We start from the raw sequence: 14987 nt of genomic DNA on the forward strand, positions 1-14987 counted from the left end.
TTGCTAAGATGTCGTCAATTTTATTCTAGGTATTTTGGAGAAAGTGAGATACCTGAACCGTTTAGAAAAAAGCGTTGGTTGCTAAAATCAATGTAACTACTACATAAACTATAAATTTGCATGCTTTAATTAAGTAGTTGTAAGATAACCAATTTAGATGTACTATGAATATTGGTCGTAAATTTACAAATTAATGTAGACACATAATTTTTTCACAAATTATTCAATAACAAATATTATTTCAATTTTACCTATCATTTCAAATAACTATGATATTTTTCCAATCATTTTTTTGTTTGATTTTTGAATTATTTAAGATCTATTTTAACTATTTTTTATTTATTTTTTCTGCTGCTTTGTTTGATTAAATATATGTGATTTTCGTGTTTTTTTTCCACCATGTGATTTGAAGTCGATTAATCTATTTATATTTGTTTTTTTTTCTTATGACTTTATTTTGTTTATATGAGTATTTATACTTCATATCTTACTTCATTTTATTTCCTCTTATTTTTTTTTTCTTATGACTGTATTGTGTTTATTTGAGTATTCATACTTCATGTCTTACTTCATTTTATTTCCTCTTGTTTTTTTGAATCATCACTTGGTTTTTCCACATTTTTCACCTCCATTAACAACACATCATTGTTCTTAATAATTAATTTATCTAATTTGAAATGAAACTTGTGATGTTTTTTATTTGATTATCTGAGGTTCTCTTTAGTTTATACATATATTTTCTCTGTAAATAAATCGAACTATCTTAAATAAGTTTTTAGCTCTATCTTTTGGACACATACATATAATTTACAATCATAAAAAATTTCATTGAATAAATAATATTTCATCATAAACAAAACAGACGAATCAATTATTTAAAATCAGATGATATAAGTTCATCTTATCATGGTGAGAAATGTTAACACATATAAATTAAATTTTTAATTTGTTTCGTTTCTATTTTTAAGAAGTAACATTCATTTTGACGTCATAGTCCAATTTTTCATGAGTACGAACTCTGATTTACAATCATGTTTTCAAACAAAATAAGAGGGAAAAAAAGGAATGAAAAGAATTAAGAATCAAGAGCTAACTATATTTTTTATTTTTTGAAATACATCATATTTTCTCAACATTTTCATTGAATCATTAAAAATTCTATCAATTGACAACTCAATATTACACTCCAACGTATATTTTCTTAATAATAATAATAAAGAATAATCAATATATATACATTTATATTTGAATGAAAAAGAAAACTTTGATCTGAAATCTGAAAAAAAAAAAATTAAACATAGAGAAATCATAAGAATCAAATAATTTAAAATCAGATGATATAATTTCATCTTATCGTGTTTAAATACAAATAATAAAGGGTGAGAAAGATGAACACATATCTATATAATAAATCTAAAATATGAATTAAATTTTCCTTGTATAGTTTCTATTTTTTAAAAAATGACATTCACTTTGACGTCATAGTCTAATTATTCATAAGTACGAACTTTGATTTACAATAATTTTTCAAAACAGAATGAGAGGAAAAAAGAAAATAACGAAGACAATTAAGAATCAAGAAATAACTATATTTTTTTATTTTTTGAAATACATCATAATTTTTCAATATTTTCTTTGAATCAATGATATTTTAAAAATCTATTAATTGACAACTCAATATTTCACTCCAACATATAATTGCACAATAATAATAAAGAATCGTCATACATAGTATATACATTACTATTTGTGAATCAAAAAAAAAAAAAATTCTGATTTGAAATCTAAAAAAATTAAAAAATGGAGAAATCATAAGAGATATAATATATTTAAGTAATATCAACTTAACACAATGATGCCAAGAATCTGATTCATGCTTGAGCCACTCTCCGCCGGTGCCGTATCTGGGCCGTGGCTCCAACTGCCACACATTACTGAAGCATCTCAAAACCAATTCAAAATTTCCAATACAACACACCCCCCTTAATCATTTTTCCGAATATGTATTCCCATTTGAGAAAGTTAATCATAAATCTAAAATAAGCTCCAAAACCCAATAAAATTAAATAGATTACAAAAAAAAAAAAAACCAGAAAAAGAAAAATCACAAAACCTTCATTTGTATCCGTTTCTGTCCTGAGACTATCCACTTCATATAATAACACACCCCAAACAGTAAAAATTACAACTAACACACAGAATTAAACTGGCCCAGGAATTTAAATTTTTTTTTTTAACAAAAAAAAGATTCTTGAAAAGCTTGGAAGTTATATGCTTACTTCTGAAAGACGAAGTGAGATGTGGAGTTCTGAATGTTTTTGAATGGGAAGAGAACTTGGTAGAGTAGACAGTGTCGAGTAAGGAAGTCATAGCTGATACCTTGTAGAGCTCAGTTTCCAGGTATTGTCTAGTGTAGACTGTGTAGTCTTGCGATAACTCTACCGTCCACGTGGCATTTCTTCATTCCTCAGAGCGTTGAGTTTCACCAATTTGGGAATAAATTGGGTTTGTATACTGTATCATAATTGATTAGGCAATGAGGCTTTTCCGAAACGCTGGATAAATATTTAACAATATGCGCAAGACTCGTCGCAAAATCAATGAATTTCAAGTTAAATATCAATTTTTAGATTTATTTTTTTGGTTAAGATAGTTGTTTTTTTTCTGAAAGCGTTTGGATTGATATATTTCAAATCCATAAATTTTAAATATGTTCGCTCTACCTTCTAGTTTTGGACTTAACTTGCTTGCTTCATCATGCTCGTAGAGAAAGCTATCAGCGCTACTTTTTGTAATTTTAGAGAACTAAGATTATAAGCTTCAAATTGACTTCTTACATGTTTATATAAAATTCATAATTATGATGGATTACAAGTTCATCAGATAATGAAAGTATTTGAAATTCATTATACATTGTGTAAGTTATGGATTTAAGATTCCATCTTTTATTTTATGGTTAATAATAAAAATATAATCAATGTACATTTAATTTAAATTGATGCATTTAAATGCTACCTTAAAGAGTAAAATGTTCTCAAAACCCTATTCGATTTAGTGAACATATTGATTAACCCTCTTTGGAAAAAAAACTGACTTGTCGAGTAATCATTCAAGCCTTGAAAAAATTTCAACATGTTGATGAAAATAGAGATATCTAGGAATACGTTTGATTTACTTTCACAATTTCTGAAAAACATTTCCTATAAACATATTTTCCACAATTAAATTGAGAAAGATAATAAATGGTTGGATTACACTTTCTTTAGAAAGAGTTTTTTTTTATAATGAATGCAAATGAATATAGTATAATAATATTCAATACAGGCCAGGTGAAATAATCAATATTGAAATAGGTCACTTTATTCTTCAGTATTATCATGGATCAACTAGGAAAAATTGTAGCTGAAAATGAGTCAAAAGTATTATAGAAGTAAACCTCTTTCTTTCAGAAATAGCATCATAAACATGTGATTTAAATCTCAAAACTCGAGTCCTTCCGGCAGAAAATGTAAAATCTATGCCTTGACCTTTTGTTTTGCTTTTTTTATTTCCAGAATGACTCCATCGGCAAGTGAAGTTGCGTCTTCGTTCTTTCCAAAGAACTTCACAAATTGCATGCTTGGATCCATCAGGTACCTGCATATTTTGGTTTAGAATATGCAAATGCCGAGTAATATATAAGAAGAAAAGAATTCCCCTTAGTCTTGATAATGATATATATCAGAATCTCGCCAAACATGACACAAAGATTCATAATTCTGTTTTCTCTTGAAAAACAAGAAAAAGATGAATTCACAGTATTGGATTAATCAGTATCAAACTTAGCCTAGGTGAAGTGGTAGTGGATAACCCGTACATGACTATAGAGTGATCGACAAGATAGTCTGAACCTTCAGCTTCCGTCTTCATATAGTACACGCGATAAGCACGTGCAGTTTTCCTAATTTCATCTGGGGTACCAGTCAGGCCAATTAAATTTGGGTGGAATTCTGAAAGTGACATGTAATGGCAAATTTTCAGAAAAAAAAAAAAGAAAACAAAAACATTTTGGTTTGTGTTGCAAACATTTAACTTGAGGAAGAAACCATAAAAAAATTACCTTTGATATACTCACAAACTTGTTCAACAGTATCCCTCTCCGGATCGACTGAAATGAAGATGGGGACTACTTCTATTCCAGATTTTTCTTCTGGAAATGTATGAAATTAGTACCGCCCAAGAATTGAAAAAAGCACACATCATGACCGAATGATCAAGACTAACTATGTCAAAATCATTTTCAATCCCAAGAAATGTCACATCCCAGCCAAAGCAATGATACTCAGTGAACTTACTTATTTTATCAATAGCCGACGCCAGTTTTTGTAGCTCATCTGGGCATATATCAGGGCAATGAGTGAATCCAAAATAAATCAAGTTCCATTTTCCCAGAAAGTTCTTTTCAGATACTGATGTTCCAGTATGGTCGATGAGGTTAAATGGACCTCCAATAGCAGCATTCCCAACAGAAGGTCCCTGTCTTACTTCATTCGAAGCACTGGTTATTCCTGAAAGACAGTGACCATAAAACTTTATACATGCCAATGGAAATGCAATAAACAATTCTGAATCAACACAAAATATATAGCCAAACTGATCTACGAATACACCTTATTCATGCCAATACCAGTGCAACTTCTAAAGTTGGTACGTTGTATGCCTCATGTCAGCAGAAACCCATTCAGTTAACCGTGAGTAGACTTAAATCGGGCTTCAAATTTTTTTATCACAAATCAAACTATTCTAGTTGAAATTGGCAACAGTTCACATAAGTTTGAACCAGTTTCCGAAAAATAAAGAAACATGAAACAACTTCAAATTCTTGCCACCAAGGGAAAAATCCGATGATTATCATAATTTACCTACCCAGATCTGATAATAGTACATTTTGAGACCCATCATATATTCATGCAGCAAACAGCACAAAGAAAGAGGAACATCATACGACAATCACTAAAGAAAAACAAGTAGCCAATACTTCACAATTAAACTAGGATTTATTCCAAAAGTACCACTAGAAGTTAGGAAATGAATTATCAACCACAATCTGCACAAGCTTTCATCTTGTTTGGCCTCATTCCCCAAATCCATAAACACAAACAAATCAACCACAAACAAATACCACAGTGATGTCGACTCGAACCATTAAAACATGCGATGACAAAACCAGATTTTCAAACATGAAATTAATAAACAGAAACCTCATCCAACTCACCATAGTAATCTAACCTTCAATATGCCGCCTCTTTTCTCTGTCATAGTAGAAGATCAATCCCACTCCAGTGCAAAGAAGTAAAAACAAGCTCATCCACGAAACAGGCTACCATCAAAATTGGAACTTAGTTATTTAACATTACAAAAATGTAATACTTGCCAACTGCACTATAACATAATCCAAAACAATTATAGAATATAAAAGAAAGGAACGGAAAAGAAAGACTATGATACGTAAGAATGGAGACAACGAAATGAATGAGTAAATGAAACAAACTTACCCCGCCTCGGACAGGCTTCCCTTGCTGAGAACTATCCTGTGATCCAGCCGAACCCTGCTCCCCACTATTTCCACTTTCGGAATTCCCCTCCGCCAACCCACTCGAGGGCGTCGCGGCAGTGGTCGAACTTGACGATTGATTAACAGAAGATTTAGTGGTAGTGGTGCACAAAAATTGATGATTCAACGCAAAAGCACCTAGCGATTTATATCTACCAAGAAGAAATCCCGGCGAGAGCAAGGAACGGTGGGAGTTCTGGATAGACAGTTCGGGTAGACTGTGAAATGGGAGTTTCAAGGAACGCCAATGAGAATCGAAGGATCTGTAGATGAGTCGAAGGCTTCCGTTTCTCGATAACACCGAAGCCATCGGTAAAGTTGGAGAAATTCTTGGCGTCAGATTCTGTGGACTTTCTCAAACCCTATGGCAGCAAGTAAAGGGTTTATTATTATCCAGCGTCGAATACCATTTTATACCAGCGCTACTTCACAATTTTTTTGTAAATATAAATTAAATTTTGTTTAAATATTAATTTAAGAGTATTAAAATTTTCAAATTTATTAAAGTTGAGAAAGATGTTAGAATTTTATTATTTTTAAATCAAGTAATCACCTTATTTTTTGAATAAAATATTATTTATTTTTTATGCTCTGAATTTTTTGATAAAATAAAAGGCAAAAGTTTTAGGATTAATTTTTTTTTACCGTAAGCGTTATTTATAATTTGAAACTTTTTTTTGACAAGACAAAATACTTTCATTCATTTGAAGAATTAGCAAAGTACAGGTTCATGAGCTCACCAAGACAAGTTGGTGTCTCTACCCACACAAAAGGACTATCATAAAAGCGAGATTGCTTTGCTAACACATGCGCAACCTCGTTTGATTGTCTACGGACAAAATGAACCGTGAAACCTGGTCTAGAAGCTACTATATCTCTACAACTTTCCATTATGCTTCCAAACTCCGTGTTGTCATTCGCATTTCCCTTCATGGCCAGATGGACAGTCTGTGCATCCACTTCGAACATAACCTTAGAATAATCCATATTGCGGATCCAAGACAAGGCTTCCAACAGGCCGATTGCTTCTCCTTCTTTGACGCATCGAAGTCCTTTAATCATGGTTGTTCTTGCAGTAACAAATCTACCCTCAGCATCTCGTATCACCATACTTACTCCAGCCGATTGAATATCATCAAAGAAGGCTGCGTCAATATTGCATTTAACAACGCCCCTAGGAGGTGGTGTCCAAGAGCTCGCTTGTGGTCTTGTTCCTACTTTCTGTAAGTCTTTATCATTCCTCTCTAGGGATATCCAGTCATAAAGGAAGCTCATGGCTGTATCTACCACTCTAGCTGGGGTATCGATATGGTTGTTCCATAATAGAGAGTTCCTTTGTTTCCAGATTGCCCAAAGTATGGTAACAAACTTGCTCAGCTCTGCTCCGCTTATTTCTTTGATGATCCTGAATACCCAATGCGTGAAACCCTCTGCATCCTCTGCTTGTGCTTCTACCATCTGAAGGACCTTGGCATGTTCCCAACAATCTCGTGCGAACGGACATGATATAAATGTATGCCAGGAATTTTCTAGGTTCTTGTTGCACACTACACACAGGGATGGCACTTGGATTCCCCGTTTTTGTAGATTTATACGGTGAGGGAGACACTCTCTGCAAGCTCGCCAGAGGAAGACTTTGATTCTCGGTGGGACTTCCAACTTCCAGATTTCCTTCCAATTACCATGGATCTTTCTTGACTCTCTGTGTACATCCAAGCTCATAGCCACGTGGTAGCCCGACTTCACTGTGTAAACACCCGTCTTGCTAAAATGCCAAATTCGCTGGTCTATGGTGTGGAGCGGTCCTAGTGGAATTTCAGTAATGGCTTTGATATCTCTGTCCTCAAAGATCGATGCTATGATGTCGTGGTCCCATTCCCTTGTTTCTGGTAGCATCAGCTCTTTCACTGTCCAGTGTTGTAGCTCCGGCATCACAGGTTTTTCGACAAAGAGATTGGTGGGATCACGAAGCCATGGATCTTTCCAAATGTTGATATGACTCCCATCACCAATCCTCCATCTATATCCTCTCTTTAACACTACTTGGGAAGCCAAAATGCTACGCCAAGCAAAGCTTGGATTATGCCCCAGATTGGCATTTAAGAAGTCCCCTCTCGGGTAGTATTTAGCTTTGTAGATGCGACAGATTGTAGCATTAGGATCACTAATAAGTTTCCATCCTTGTTTTCCCAGCATTGCCAAATTAAATCCATAGAAGTCTCGAAACCCCATTCCGCCATATTCTTTCGGGACACATAACTTTTCCCAGCGAAGCCAATTTAGCCCTTTAGCTGCGTTTTGTTTTCTACCCCACCAGAATGAATTGATCATCCGCTGTATTTCCTCTGCCAAGGATTGGGGGAGGAGGAAAGTAGACATACAATATGTTGGGATTGCTTGAGCCACTGATTTGATGAGGATTTCACAGCCCGCCTTAGACAACGGCTTTTGTTTCCAAGCTTGTAAGCGTGTCCAAACTCTATCCTTTAGGTAAGAAAATATCTGTTTTTTGTTTCTACCAATCAGCGAAGGGAGACCAAGGTATCGGCTCGTGTCAATAGCTGTCGAGACTCCCAAGATATCTGATATTACTGCCCTTTCGGCGTTGGGGGCATTACCACTGTACATGATGCTGGATTTTGAAAGATTTATGGCCTGGCCCGACTCTTTCTCATACTTTTCTAGTATACTCTTCACATTTTTCCCTTCGTCTGCTTTTGCTCGGAAGAAGAGCATACTATCATCGGCAAAGAAGAGATGACTGATGGAAGGAGCCCCTCGACACACTTTAATCCCATGAATCTGTCCCAGTCTCTCAGCTTTCTTGATGAGTGCCGAGAGTCCTTCGGTACATAAGATAAAAAGATAGGGTGATAAAGGGTCCCCTTGGCGAAGCCCCCGATGTGGAATTGTTGGATCAGTAGCCTGCCCGTTGACCAGAAAGGAGTATCTGACAGTAGTGACACACAACTTCATATATTGGATCCATTTCGACGCAAAACCCAGTTTTTCCATGATCCGAAGAAGATAAACCCAGTCAATGCGATCATAGGCTTTGGAGATATCGATTTTTAAAGCTGTGTTACTAGTTTTTCCTCGGGTTTGCCTCTTCATCTGATGGGTGATTTCAAAAGCAATTTGGATATTATCTGTTATGGATCGGCCTGCAACAAATGCGGACTGAAACGGTGATATAACATGGGGCAGAACCTTTTTCATTCGGTTGGCGAGGACCTTGGAGATTATTTTATAAAGCACATTGCAAAGAGAGATGGGGCGAAGGTCTTTCATGGCCTGTGGATTCTTACATTTCGGGATCAGCACCACATTTGTGTCATTCAGTGTAGGGGGGAAAGTCATGGCTTGCAACCATCCTACACAGCTGGAGAATACCTCTGTCCCAATGAGAGATCAGAACCGTTGATAGAAAGCCGGGTTAAAACCATCAGGCCCCGGGGACTTGTCCGGTTTCATGTCAAAGACGGCATCTTTAAATTCATCGAGAGTGAAAGGCCGCAAGAGATCTTCATTTTGTCTCTCTGTCACGCACGGTTGGACCTCATCTGTCACTTCATTTGACATGTGGTTATTTTCTGCGAATAGATTTCGGAAGTAGCTTTGTACCACTTCGCAAATGTTTTTTTGTTCATCTTGCCAGTGTCCATTTACATCTTTCAATCCACTTATCTTGTTTGTTTGTTTCCTTGCCGAGGCAGAGGTGTGGAAGAAGCGAGTGTTCCTGTCCCCTTCTTTTAGCCAGTATTGCTTTGCTCTTTGACGCCAATAGTCTTCCTCTTCCACGAGTAGAGAAGCGAGTTGTGCATTCGTTTCCTTGAATTTGGTGGTGGACTCTTCATCATACTTGTCTCGCAGAGACTCCAGCTTTTCCTTACATTTTCTGATTTTGGTTCGGAAGTTTCCATCCACTGTCTTGCCCCATGGGTCCAGCACCTTCGAACATAGAGTAAGTCTTCTTAGCACGTCACTTTCTCTGTTTCTGGTCCAACATTCCTCCACTATCGGTTGAAGTTCAGGTTCTCTAAGCCATCGGTTTTCAAACCTGAATTGGTGCTTTTGGAACACTTTTTCCTTGACCTCTGTTTCTAGCAAGATCGGGGAATGATCTGACACTGGTGCACTTAGGTTGCGAAGTCGTGCCAATGGAAATTTACCCACCCATGACGGTGTACCCATTGCTCTGTCAATTATAATTTGAAACTTATTATCAACTTTTTGTATTTATACACATAATTATACATATTATATATTTGATATCTTAACAAAAATAAAATTGTATCTATTTTGTTAAATTACTTTTAAATATAATTAAATAGATTTCTCATCGAATCTAGTTACTAAGGACAAAAACTTGTTTGAGACGGTCTCACGTGTTGTATTTTGTGAGACATATCTCTTATTTGGGTTATCAATGAAAAAGTATTACTTTTTATGCTAAGAGTATTACTTTTTATTGTGAATATCGGTAGGGTTGACTCGTTTCACAAATAAAGATTCGTGAGACCGTATCATAAAAGACCTACTCTTATCAAGATATTAAATATATAATTTTTTTAATTCAAGAAATTATTGGAAAACCTATTTTAAAATGCCAATATTAAATACTTTTTATGTAAAAATCCAAAATACAAAAGTAAATAGTTTATAATTATTTTTTATTTATATATAAAAGTTAACAAAATAAGTATATCCATTCATATGACAGATATGTGATTACATCATTGGCATCTTGTTGCCAAAATGACTCAAAAAAAACTAAACATTAAAAATAAATCATTCAATTTTTTTCCCTTAAATATAGATGCTACTACAAATGAGAGTAAAATATTTGATTCCATGTATCAGGAACTCCCGGCAAGCACCAATGTATGCAATCTGCATGATGCAGAGGATCGGCCTTTTCGTCATCTGTCAACAATCTTCCCCCAGACTCGGTGTGAATTGATGAGTGTGCATCAATTCTGTATTCCGATAATTGAGTGATGTTCAACAAGATCACAGGGGTTTTCATCCGGTGTATTACGCCTTTCACGACACCCATGATCTGCTTATCTGAGCCGGTCCCCCAGTGTCGTTTCTTCATCACCGGCTTCGTTTCATTGAAGCATTTGATCCCTTCTTCGTGCCCCCAGTCCGCGCTCCTGAAATATGAAAAGGGTTGACAAAGTTGCTGAAAGGGAGAATTTGCTTTAGCATGTATTCATAGTTCACTATGAGGCAATGAACTGATAAACTAACCACTAGCTTATTTACTTGCAAACTATCTATAATAAATGATAAAAGTCCACCTGATTGAATCTATCGGTATCATGTATCTTTGTCTAACCTATAATGTGAATATAGGTGTCAATTGTCATTATATGATAGTCCTTTGCGCGTCCCACCGTGGTTTTCGATGGGATCACCAATGTTGAATGACAAACTTAAGAAAAGACTAGTCATGAATTGGGTGGATTGTTCTGCCATTTGTTGAATGGATTGGTTATTTGGTTGAAGTATTAGGTGCTGAAAATGAACCGACCTTTGGTGTGTTGGGGACATTGTAGTGAAAAAAACTCGAGTTTTGTTGGGATCAATGTTTGAATCCACCCAATTTGCCCATGTCTTGAGTCCTATTCGGTAAGAAACAGATGCATCTAGTTCTTCATATCCTTCTTCGCCGTTTGCAAACGAACCCCATCTGCGCTTCATCAGGTGATTAATGCTAGGTGTTGTGTTTTGTGCGTTACTGCATTATTCAATGGAAATAGTTTACAGGGAGAGAATTTACAATGAGTTGATCCTGAGGCCACTCATCCACCAAACATAAGTGTTGAACACGAGTATATCGACTCCAATCCAATTTTGGGCATGTTTCTCCACTGAATCAACTCTCAGAATTCTCTTCTTTGGATCTGTTATGATGTGCAAATCAGTGTTTGATTCCACTAAAAATGGAGCCCAATAGAACTCAATAGTGGCATTATACTCCTGAAAAAACGATAAACAACTCAGTTTTAAGCCTATATACAATGGAAAAACTTCAGTCCATATCCATCTGATGCACCTTGGCTCTGAAAACTGTGTGGACACGACCTCGTTTGATCGATTTCTTCCCTTCCGGTATCACTGACTCCACGAGGCAAACGAAGGATTGCCACTGCCCTCTTTGCAAAGAATCCCCTATAAACATTAACCTCTTCCCTTGAAGTTTACGTAGAGCTATTTCTGGATTGAACCTGTGAAAAAAAGTATCAACATGTAATAACTATTGTTGGACCATGGTAGCTCAAGTATTTGGGAAAAATGGTCATAGCATCTGAGCTACTGTTCTTGACCCCTTGTGAAATAATATGTAAGGCTAAAGATACTTAGCTCTGTGGTGGACAGTTTTAGTGCTGTTAGTAGAAAAGAACTGACCTAGGCAAAAAACAATCATCAGGCTGCCATTCCCAGTGCATGTACTCAGAATCCAGCCGTCCATTCTTAACACATGAAACCTGCCTATCCAGATATGGGCATGTCCTGTCGGAATACAAAGGCTTGATGGAACTGTTGAAGATCCATTTTCCATCCACAAGACTACACTCTTCAGGATCAAACTCGAACCGATCATCAGCCGCATAATTAAATGCACTAGCTTGCACATTCGTCCCACCTGTACAATACAACCAGAGGACAAGATTCTAAGATTTCCAGGCACGGAAACTAAATAAAACGAAATCAAGAAACTAGGCATATGAATACATATACACCTGACACAGGCTTTTTAGCAGCCTTTCTCTTAGCACAAGGCTTAAACCTGAACTTGGATGAAAAGGAGCTGATTTCTGTGTACAAAAGGGCAAAAAAAGCGAGCCCACAAACCAAAACGAGAATCACCGATAAAGGCAGCTTCCCCCGCGGAGGTCTTGGCGTTCCCATGATGAAAAATGCTGAAGATGGGCACTCTGGAGAAAGAAAAAAGCAGAGTGATATAGAGAGGCCTGAGGGGGTGATCGAATGCAAGTGCAGCAGGTTGATGAGGAAATTGATTAAACTTCAGAAACAGTTTGAGGATTAATTTATTTGGGTTTTTGAGTAGAAGTGAAGTTAAAGTCATGTCTGATTCAGCAATACATTCCACTTTTAAAATGAACAAATTAAAGACAATTAGGCAGCAAGTTGCAAGCTTACCATATAATTTTAGAGAGGATCGTGTTGATTTAATAATTAGGTGCAACTGCGCGTAAACTCGATGTTTATTTTCTTTCATTTTCACTACATTCAGGAACTTTTCACAAGTTCTCGGATCTCCCACACACATGATCAATCATATAACCTATTTGATAAGGGTGGTCGAAGAATGTAAGTTTCTATAACTAAATAACTTGTGTAGAAAAAATTGTTTGGCCGAATATATTTTAAATCTTACACGCTTTATGGGACGTTCTATTGGCATCTAAGGTCTTAAGTTTTGTTTTGAAACTAAATGTTTTAACCTTTGAATAAAATAAGTGCTAATATTCAAATCACCATTGTGGGATTCAACAATACACTTGGTTTGAGTTAGTAAAAAATGGTTGGTTTGATTTTATAAGCAACGATGTTTATTTTTTGTTTTATTTCTTAAACTTCACTTAAAAATATTCATTCATTTTTCATTTCAAAACCACATCAAAATATAAAACTCTTTCATTTTCAATCACAAGTGTACAAGTTAAATAGAGGATTTAGTATGAGTTCTTAAGAAATGTTTTATCCTTGGAAGGAACATGATTATTAAAGAGAAAGTAAATGTTAAAATACTTTGTATTATCAGTTTTATTTGTTATTATTAAAGAAATGATAACATTTAGAGATTTAGAGTCGATGTAGTCTAATTTAAGATAAATCACTATAAATATTTATATATATCTTATTTGATTGTTAATATTATTTGTGATGTTTGATGTTTCGTTGTGATGTTATACACGAGCTTGAAAGAATCTTACTCACCTCCATTATCGAAATGAGACAATAATATTGTATGGGTATCAACTAATTGTCATCACAGGTTCAACTTATCAATCAAACAGGTTCTTGTATGGTACAAAAGATCGAGGTACCTTAAAGTTGTAATATATAAGAATGAATTAATTGTTTCTAAAATATAAAATCCTTCATTGTCTATACAAATATATACTTTTAACTAGATATAATCTATAAAGTATAAACTAGCTAGCATAAATTAAATAAATTTGTATATAATTTTTTTCGTTAAATTCATGAAGGTATTATTCATTAATATTCGATAATAAAACTTTTATAATAATTTTTGGCACATGACAGAATTTCTTCTTTTCTATAAGCTATTTTTAACATATATATTAATGTTCCTTCTTAGATATTCCTTAGTTCTTCTTAAAAAATCATTCAATGAATTGGTAAGTGACTTCTGAGCTTCACTAACTTTTGATCTTTTAGTAAAGACCTTTTTATAATAGACACTAGGAAAACGACTCACGATGTGAGAGATGTTTTTATATATACATAGTTGGTTGTGTAATTGAAATCACCTAATGTTTCAGTCGAATACTTTTCTGATGTACGTCTTTGAATCATCGATACTTAAAAAATATTTTCTTATATATCATATTGTTTTCAACCAAAAACGATTGACAAAATAATGAAAATGAAAACGCATACCACAAATATGACATAATATTGGTCGTTATCTTTTTGGTGTTTTTCAACCAAAAAAATTTGCAAGAAATAGCAGTATGTTTGTGTAGTGTTCTCTTGTTGTGCTGAGTTCCAATCCATATTATTTATAAAATATATATTTATTTTATTTATTGTATAAACTCTATCTAAAAATGAATTGACATGAAATATATTTAGTGCATGGAGTATTATTTTTATTTAAAATAATATTAATAAAATTTTAATAAATTTATAATTCAAATCAAAATTACGATAATTAAATTTTTTACTTTGAAACTTATAAATTGATTCACAATATAATTAAAATTAAAAATTGAAAAATTAACTATAATGTATAATAACTTAATTATATAATAATAATTAGCGATAAACACATGCATCGTGGATGTGCAACATAATACGTAAATACTATATATGCGTTGCTGCAGCATTTACGTACGTAACAAAAATGTCCACTCTCTCTAGGCGGTTTCTTCCATCTGTAAGAAATATATTAATAAATTATAGGTGAATTGAAGATAACGTGATATTTGTAATTGCATCAGCGGTGGTAATATAAAGGGTTATTACAGTGCCTTCTTCCTTTATTAATTAATATAGTAATAAAGTACGTAGTACATATCGATTACATTATATTACATTTTTACTTTGGTACGTTACTCAACTATTGTTAATTAAAAATGAATCACACTTTTGGCTCAGAAAGCACGTC

General features: G+C 34.4%; 2 protein-coding genes across 2 annotated transcripts; both read right to left on the reverse strand.

The window, feature by feature from the left end:
* Window positions 1–3330: 3330 nt before the first annotated feature.
* LOC140839911 (protein SCO1 homolog 1, mitochondrial) lies at window positions 3331–5982 on the reverse strand. The gene is made up of 6 exons (XM_073206906.1): window positions 5535–5982; window positions 5269–5359; window positions 4335–4547; window positions 4100–4189; window positions 3857–3989; window positions 3331–3636 (listed from the first exon to the last, which is right to left on the reverse strand). The coding sequence occupies exons 1-6, from the start codon at window positions 5901–5903 to the stop codon at window positions 3516–3518; spliced, it is 1017 nt and encodes a 338-aa protein (XP_073063007.1). The 5' UTR covers window positions 5904–5982; the 3' UTR covers window positions 3331–3515.
* A 4305-nt stretch (window positions 5983–10287) lies between these two features.
* LOC140838021 (protein trichome birefringence-like 3) lies at window positions 10288–12894 on the reverse strand. Its single transcript, XM_073204106.1, has 7 exons — window positions 12767–12894; window positions 12346–12540; window positions 12011–12248; window positions 11658–11829; window positions 11382–11581; window positions 11133–11291; window positions 10288–10752 (listed from the first exon to the last, which is right to left on the reverse strand). Exons 1-7 carry the CDS (start codon window positions 12843–12845, stop codon window positions 10419–10421), a joined length of 1377 nt encoding a protein of 458 aa, XP_073060207.1. The 5' UTR covers window positions 12846–12894; the 3' UTR covers window positions 10288–10418.
* Window positions 12895–14987: the final 2093 nt, after the last annotated feature.

The sequence above is a fragment of the Primulina eburnea genome, chromosome 8, assembly GCF_022965805.1.
Source record: "Primulina eburnea isolate SZY01 chromosome 8, ASM2296580v1, whole genome shotgun sequence".
NCBI lineage: Eukaryota > Viridiplantae > Streptophyta > Magnoliopsida > Lamiales > Gesneriaceae > Primulina > Primulina eburnea.